This window comes from Engraulis encrasicolus, unplaced genomic scaffold (genome assembly GCF_034702125.1).
Source record: "Engraulis encrasicolus isolate BLACKSEA-1 unplaced genomic scaffold, IST_EnEncr_1.0 scaffold_37_np1212, whole genome shotgun sequence".
In the NCBI taxonomy this organism is placed as follows: domain Eukaryota; kingdom Metazoa; phylum Chordata; class Actinopteri; order Clupeiformes; family Engraulidae; genus Engraulis; species Engraulis encrasicolus.
In genome coordinates, this window is record NW_026945676.1 from 173091 (window position 1) to 182500 (window position 9410).

Genomic DNA, 9410 nt, shown 5'->3' on the forward strand with positions numbered 1-9410 from the left:
TAAGGGATAAACCATTGACATGAATACCATCATATATGATAGACTTATTGTCCACGCAATCCAGAGGAGCCTCCAGTAGCCTACAGTAGTCTGCCAATCACAGGGCTGTGACATGGGAGCCTACAGTAGCCTACTAGGGATGGCACAAACCGCACCGAAAACCGAAACCGTACAATTCACACACATACCGAACCGAACCGTGCAATCCATCGCAAACCGCATGTACATGTACAGATTCTATGAGTATCTTATCCAGTCTCTCTGATTAAAACATTAGCGTATAAGAACAAATCAGAGGATGACACAATTAAAACCACACCATTTTCACATTATAAGCCTATACAAACCATATTATAATAACCACTAAATTGATAAACCGTCTACAATACATTCAAAACTCAGCAGCTAGATTACTTACACACACCAGACCCTGGCATCACATTACCCCTATCCTCTATCAATTACACTGGCTTCCTATCCATTCACGTATCCATTTCAAAATTCTCCTCCTCGTATACAAGGCCCAGCACAACCTTGCACCCTCCTACATCACAAGTCTCCTCACCCCATACAATCCCACCCGCACACTACGATCCACTGACTCACTCCTCCTTACTGTTCCCTCCACACACCTGTGCACCATGGGCGACAGGGCATTTAGTGTTGTTGGCCCCAAACTTTGGAATTCTCTTCCACTTTCACTTCGTCAATGCTCTTCACTATCTACTTTCAAATCTAAGCTAAAGACACACCTTTTCTCTTCTGCTTTTTAACTTCACTGACAGGCACTTCCACTTATTTTAATTATCAGTCTATTTTTTTTAATTTTATTTTACATATTATTTTTCCCACTCATTTTTATTTTATTTTCAAATGCATTCTATTTCTTTTTTCTTATTTTAAAAAAACATTTATTTTATTGTAAGTTACTTTTATTTCTATTTTATTCTTGCATTTTTATTACTCTCCTATTGTTAATTCACTGAAGCTTTGTTATACTTTCTCTACTGTTATGTATTTGTTTTTGATTGTAAAGTGTCCTTGGGTATTTTGAAAGGCGCTCAAAAATAAAATGTATTTATTATTATTATTATTATTATTATATGTAGGATATTTAGTGATAAGTCCGATTCTATTAGCCAGTGCACCATTTATCATGAACTAAAAAAAAAGAACCGTAGAGAACCGAAAACCGTGACTTTGACACCGTGATATGAACCGAACCGTGAATTTCGTGAACCGTACCACCCCTATAGCCTACAGTAGATACACACTAACTATGTGACATGGGAGCCTACACAAAGAAGGTGGATCTAACAAGAAGCGTCATTTTGTTTCTTTTCCGGTATCCACTTTATGTCGGGTGAACGCCCCTTTGGGAGACCTTCGGAGTCCTGAGGTTGGGAATCAATGAAGTCCCTTTAGCGCTGTAGATGGCGGTAGCGCACGTCTTGCGCAAACACCTCAAAAAGAGAAGAAGAAGTAGGGGACAACGCCCCCTTAGGAGACCCAACTTGAGCACACGCTTTTGCATTGAGTGGGCGTGTTTTGCGGTATCTTGGTTTGATTCAGTATTTTTGGCCTACAGTTAGCCTACAGTAGATACACACTAACTATGTGACATGGGAGCCTCCAGTAGCCTACATCTGTCCAAGTGGAATGGTCACGCAATAAGTAGACCAATTATAACAGAACAGTGCTGTCTGTCACTGTGACATACATTTGGCCACGTCTAGTGGTCACGCAATCCTGAGTAGCCAACACTAGCCTAGTGTACCATGGCCTAGTAGGGCCTATAGCCTATATCATGTGCACATTCATTCATTCAAAAACATCATTACATTACATTACATTACATTACATTAAGACACTTCATAACCAGAGCGACTTGCAAAAGAGGACATAATCGTAGCCAACCAACATCACTAGCTATGACAGAATTCGCATAGTTGCTACATTTCATCCATTGTCCTCAGGACGCATAATACATCAAACAATAATAAAACCAACAATACAGCATGACAGAAGATATTTGACATCACCTGGGCCCAACCTTATGTGGACCTCATGCCTCTACTATATCTATTTATGTCTTCTTCTTTTGTCTTCTTGCTATTCTTTCTTGTTTCGGTCTCTCTTTTCAACTTCTCTTTTTAACTCCATATTTACCATTGATGTTTTTTTTCCCATTTGTTAAGCACTCTGAACTATAATAATAATAATAATAATAATAATAATAATAATAATAATAATAATAATGATAATAATAATAATAATAATAATAATAATAATAATAATAACAATAATAATAATAATAATAATAATAATAATAATAATAATAATAATAATAATTTGTATAGCAGTAGGCAATAGCTGCATACCTTGTATGGTATGGTGCTATACAAATACAGTTATTATTATTATTATTATTATGATGATGATGGTGATGATGGTGATGATGATGATGATGATGATGATGATGATGATGATGATGATGATGATGATGATTATTATTATCACAGGCATCAACTATACAAAGTACAAGTTCCACAATGTTCATTCATACCATTAAGGGGAGCAGGTCTGGTTTGTTTCCATTAAGGGGAGCAGGTCTGGTTTGTTTCCATTAAGGGGAGCAGGTCTGGTTTGGGAAGCAGGTCTGGTTTGGGGAGCAGGTCTGGTTTGGGGAGCAGGTCTGGTTTGTTACCAGCTGCTGTTTATAAGGTCTTGATGTCTTCATATATCTACTGTACACACGCATAGGGTTGCCAGATGTGTCTGACCAAATCCCGCCCAAAAGCTTCTCAAAAACGGCCAAATTGCGCTAAATTCCGCCCAAATTCAACAAATTACATTGTCTTCTATGGGCCCAAAACGGCTGAAAAAAACGCCAAATGGCCAATTTTTCCCATTTTTGCCCGCCGACGCTCATCCCAAGTAGCCCAATCTGGCAACACTGCACACGCAATCCAGGGTACAGTAGACTACACCCATATCAGCTGTGTGGCAGCCTGCAGACATATTGTGGAGATCAGGGCGACCCCTAGTGGTCATTATCTTCCTCTGCAGGTACATTCACAGTGTAACCACCACAGCCACTTTACTGAATTCAACCAGAAGTGTCAAAAATGAAACTAAACGTAAATTCATGATCTAAGTACAAGACTAGGACATGATATTACATAGCTGTCAGCTGATCATGATAGAAATATTCAGGTCTTCTGGTTCCTCAGATAAGTCAGTGTTTCTCAACAGGGGTGCCGCGGGCTCGAAACATGGCTGATAAATAAATTATGTAATATAATACATATTTGTCTAAATTGATAAGTTAATGCTAGTCAGTGGAATCTTTCATCTGCCATTTACGCACAATAAAGTAAATATAGGTCGCCCCAGTCAGCTGCAACTTAGGTGTCACGTAGGTTGTCTCCAAATGTGTTACTTTTCTAAGCTTGTGTGGTATCAGATGCGATGCCATGTTATGGCTTGTTGGTTTGGGGTGCCTTGACATTTTTCATGAATTGAAAGGGTGCCTCGCCTAAAAAGAGGTTGAGAAACACTGAGATAAGTTACCTCTGTTGGTGGGGCGCTGTTGCACTGCGGGCTAAGCCCCCCCACATTTGGGTTTGTTGCAGAGCAAATGCATGCCCATGGGGAACCCCGGTTCGAGTCCGGCCGGGGTCATTTCCCAAACCCTACCCCATCTCTCTCCACACTCACTTCCTGTCACACCTTCACTGTCCTATCCGAAATAAAGGCCCCAAAAGCCCCCCAAAAAACATATTTTTTTAAAAAGTTACCTCTGTTGGAAGGAAACTTTTTTTTCACATCTCTGCCTAACCCAACCATTCCCAAACATCAGAACACCTTATTAGCTTATTTTGAAATGTGAAAAAAACCATGGGCCTTCAAACCTTAAAATCACAACTCAATGCACAGGACTACTTTGAATACTATTATTGTCTTATCTCTAACTTCTACACCACAGTATTATAATAGATGTATCTCTGAACACTCATTTCTGGTCATGTTCTTGTCTACCCCAACTCACAGAGTATGTTTCTTTTGCACATTTGTCTTTTTTTTCCCTCCCTGACTATTACCCGTGTTACATGTGTCTTTAAAATGTCCGTGTCCATGTGGGCATTATGTGTATTTGTGTATGTAACACGGCATGAGCTCCTGTTCTATTCAGAAGAGAGTGGGATGGAAGTGCGGTGGCAGAGTGAGATGATTACTATGCACCACTAGAGGGCGATGTTACATTAGACTCTGAGTAGGTCTGTTGGTTCTACTGTAATAACTCTGAAAACTGAAATAATCCAAAGCAACTTAGTTATTTTAAAGGGACACTGCAGGAAATGGTCAAAAAAGGTACTGCAACTATGCTGCTCATTGAAACTGGGTTGCCTATTGCCAAATTTGATGTTTACATGAAAGTTTAGTAAGTAATAAATAAATATTTTCTTGTATGTCCAAGCACAGTCATTTTTGCAGCTAAAAATGGCTATTTTTGGAAATTCAAAATGGCAGACCATGGAGAAGATCCCCCTTTTCATGTTTGAAAAGTGCAATTTTTCCATAATGAATACTTAGAATTTGATGCTGGTGGTAAATATTCATGAAAAATGTAACATTAGTGAATAGGCAGCATGAATTCTGGAAATAAAAAACTAAAAATCTCACACAGTGTCCCTTTAAGTACAAGGTATTGGTTATTGTCCTGGGAGCAGTGTGGGGTTAGGTGCCTTGCTCAAGGGCACCTCAGCCAGGGAGGGAGATAGGGAGTGGAAGGGTGGGATTCAAACCTGCAACCCTCTGATCTAAAGCCCATCTCCTTAACCGCTAGGTCACTAGGCTATGGCTGCCCCATACAGTATCACATAATAAGACTTTACATGTGTGTGAGTGAGTGTGCGCGAAAAGGAGAGTGAAATGGCGCTTTACCCAAACGCAGGTGGCGGTGAGGCAGATGGCAGTTGTTCCGACGCACAATCCAAGGTATTAAGCACGCACGGAGAGTTGAATAAAAGAGATGTTGTTGCTTTATTTCAATCGGTCCGGTTGACTTATCAAATCAAAACACTGTTCGAAGTACAAGATATACAATGATTTGTCTTAAGTATTTGTGGTCTAACACTGTTCCTCCTTACCGTCCTACCCGTCTAACACATATTGAGTGGCCTAATTAAAAGTGCCAGCAGCACGTCCAAGGGGTTGTGTCCCGTCACGTGACAGATAGTAAGGTATTTAGGAACAGCTGGACAAGAGCAAAAGGAAATAAGGCAAGTATGCCATTACTTAACCTAAACTTAACACTTTGTTAACCAAAAGCAGCATTTCAAAACAGTACAATCATGGGCATCATTTCACCTTCCACTTAGTAAACAAAAAACCCAAAATGGATCCAACAGAGAGTTAGAGAGGCTTGTTAGGGAGCACAAATGAAAGTGAAAGCCCACCTGAGAAACTCCAACTCCCATCGTCATTGTGACACAGCACTCCACAGCATACAACAAAATTGCCTTTATGCCTCACCCGTGCAAGGGGGGGAGCCTCCAATGGTCGCCCCAAGAGAGCAGTGCGGCAAGACGGTAGCCTACCATGCTCAGGGTACCTCAGTCATGGAGGAGGATGGGGGAGTTATACAACCCACAGTTGGGAGTCGAACCGGCAACCTTTGGGCTACAATTCCTTACACCCTAACTGCTTACCATGACTGCCCCACCACTTACCCATGACTGCCACAAGACCACACGACCACAAGATCATATGAATTAGGCAGGGAGAGAGAGAGATATATCGTTGCCCATTCTCTAAACTAGTCAGAGAGACACCGTCTTTGCCCATTCTGCAAGCTAGCCAGAGAGACACTGTAGCTTTGTCCATTCTCTTAGCCAATCAGAGAGACACTGTAGCTTTGCCCATTCTCTTAGCCAATCAGAGAGACACTGTAGCTTTGCCCATTCTCTTAGCCAATCAGAGAGATACACTGTCTTTGCCCATTCTCTTAGCTAGAGAGATTCTGAGTGCGTCTTAATATGCGACCTTGCCTCCTCCATTTGCGCTTGTCTCCTCGTCCCGCCTCCTGGCCCCTCCTCCGTGGAGAAAACGACAAAGTTTCCCTGCTGTCAGCCTAGCTACAACAACTTTTGAAGGGGCTGTTTTTCATTCACCATCCCAAATGCAAACGAGAAAAAGACTCTACAATTGAGCTTTTGCAAGATATTGAAATATAATGCTGTTGTCAGTGAGGTCATCATGACATATTACTTCCTGGTGCGAGGAGACAAGCACAAGTGGAGGAGGCAAGGTCACATATTGGAACGCACTCACTGTAGCTTTGCCCATTCTCTTAGCTAGCCAGAGAGAGAGATACTATAGCTTGTAGGAAAAGAGTCCTTGTCCTCTCTCTTGGGTTCCCGTCATGCACGTGTTGAGTGAGTTGATGAGTGAAAGTGAAGACATGTGATCTCCTGAGTTATTCTATCCCCCGTCATCATTAATTAATTAATTATCATCATTAATTAATGAGGCCAGAGTGGAGGGAGGCACAGCCCTGGACAACAGGTGCCTACTGTACACACACACACACACACACACACACACACACACACACACACACACACACACACACACACACACACACACACACACACACACACACACACACACACACACACACACACACACACACACACAACCAGAGTGGAGGGACAACAGGTGCCTACTGTCCTGCACTCTCACTGTCTTACACACACACACCCATGCACGCACGCACGCACGCACACACACACACACACACACGCACACACACACACACACACACACACACACACATGCACGCACACGCACACGCACACGCACACGCACACACACACACACACACACACACACACACACACACACACACACACACACACACACACACACACACACACACACACACACACACAGTACCAAAGGGGAGGGTTAGTCCATTGCAACAGGAGTTTCTGCTCTTCTCTACTCTGCCTGGACTCTTAGGGGATCCCTCTGAAAACAGCAGAAGGTTTTTGGTTTGTTTTTAACTAGTCTGACAGCATCAGCAGGAGGTTTGTTTTAGTCTGACAGCATCCACCAGCTTCCACAGCAGGTCATTACTGACGTCACCTGCGGAGCTGTCCGTGGTGCTGAAGAGGAAACGACGCTCCAGAGAACAGAGAGAGCTATAGGGCTTGAAAGGAAACAGAGAGAGAATGAGAGAGAGAGAGAGTTAGAAAGCCAGAGAGTGTGTGTGAGAGAGAGAGAGATAGAGAGAGTTAGAAAGCCAGAGAGTGTGTGAGAGAGAGTGTGCTGTAGGTGGAGGACATCGCGGGGTCTTCTGAGTGTCATCTGAGTCCTCTGCTTGAGTGCGTCAGGATGTCTGCTCCTAATCCCAATCCTGGAGGGATGATTTCGGCCCCCGAGGCCGCTAGGATCTACCACACCAACTACGTCAGGAACGCCAGAGCCATCGGAGTCCTGTGGCAGGTACGCACACATTTACACTTTATTGGTCTGTTCTATTCTATTCTATTCTGTTCTATTCTATTCTATTCTACTGTATTCTACTCTGTTCTCTCCAGAGTCATCGGAGTCCTCTGGCAGGTACATGCACATTTACACCTCCACTGTATTCTATTCTACTGTACTCTACATTCTGAGTCCTCTGGCAGGTAGCAATCACACATTTACACTTTATTGGTCTGTTCTATTCTACTCTATTCTATTCTATTCTATTCTATTCTATTCTATTCTATTCTATTCTATTCTATTCTATTCTACTCTTTTCTACTCTATTCTGTCCAGAGCCATCTGAGTCCTCTGGCAGGTAGCAATCACACAGTTACACCTCCATAGGTCTATTCTATTCTATTCTATTCTATTCTATTCTATTCTATTCTATTCTATTCTACTGCATTCTACTCTATTTTGTTCAGGGCCATCGGAGTCCTCTGGCAGGTACATGCACATTTACACCTCCACTGTATTCTATTCTACTGTACTCTACAACGGAGTCCTGTGGCAGGTAGCAATCACATATTTACACTTCCATTGGTCTGTTGTACTATATTCTATTCTACTCTATTCTATTCTACTCTATTCTGTTCAGGGCCATTGGAATCCTGTGGCAGGTACTCACACATTTACGCTTCCATTGTCTATTATTACTATTCTATTCTATTCTATTCTATTCTATTCTATTCTATTCTATTCTACTCTATTTTGTTCAGAGCCATCAGAGTCTGGTAGTTAGTAATCAATATTCTATTCCATTGCTGTAGCAGGTACTCACTCACGCATTCACACTTTATTGGTCTGTTGTTTTGTGTTATAATATTCAAAGTTCTATTCCTGTCTGTGGCAGGTGTTGACACATTACATTTTATTCTTCTATTCTATTCTATTCTATTCTATTCTATTCTATTCTATTCTATTCTATTCTATTCTATTTTAAGGGAGAATAACAAACTATTTTAAGAGGGGAAAACAAAATATAACAATGAGTTCCAAAAGTTCCAGTGTTTGCTATCATAGATATGGAGGTGTTCATCGAGCCCTGTTGGACTGGAGACAGCGTAATAATCCATAAGAAGACAAGATGCCCTATTGCAGTGTACCATAGGCTATTGTGATGTGGATATGATTATAAATATTTACTCTGTTGTCTCTCTGCATCAGGTGCTGATTACAGTGTTTGCTATAATCGTTGTTTTGTAATCGACATGGTGGTCTTCATTCTGTCTAATTGGATTGGAGACATTACAGCGGACCATATTGTCATGGTGTTATATATATTATTATTTATATTTATATATATTATTTTAAATGTTATATTGTCTGTCTGTATCAGGTGTTGACGACGGTGTTTGCTATAATCGACATGGTGGTCTTCATCCAGCCATACTGGATTGGGGACAGCAGACCATAATGTTATGGTGTTATATACTAACTATATTATTATAAATATTTACCATATTGTTATGTCACTATATAATAACTAAATTATTATAAATATATTATTATAAATATTTATTCTATTGTGCTATAATCGACATGGTGGTCTTCATTCTCAGGTGTTGACTACGGTGTTTGCTATCATCGACATGGTGCCCTATCGGATTGGGGACAGTGGACCATAATGTTATGCCACTATATACTAACATATACTAACTAAATTATTATAAATATGTATTCTATTGTCGTTCTGCATCAGGTGTTGACTACGGTGTTATATTGTTATGGCGTTATATATATTACTATAGTTATTCTATCATCTCTCTGCATCATCAGGTGTTGACGACAGTGTTTGCTATAATCGACATGGTAGTGTTCATCCAGCCATACTGGATTGGGGACATCGGACCATAATGCTATGCCACTATATA

At 41.0% G+C, this 9410-nt stretch overlaps 1 protein-coding gene across 1 annotated transcript in view; it reads left to right on the forward strand.

Annotated features, from left to right (window-relative positions):
• Positions 1–7431: 7431 nt before the first annotated feature.
• The window catches only part of lhfpl5a (LHFPL tetraspan subfamily member 5a), a 6597-nt gene continuing 4618 nt past the window's right edge, over positions 7432–9410 (forward strand). The window contains exon 1 of the mRNA XM_063193391.1: positions 7432–7512. Within this exon, the coding sequence (XP_063049461.1) occupies positions 7432–7512 (81 nt within the window). The remainder of the gene's footprint in view (positions 7513–9410) is intronic.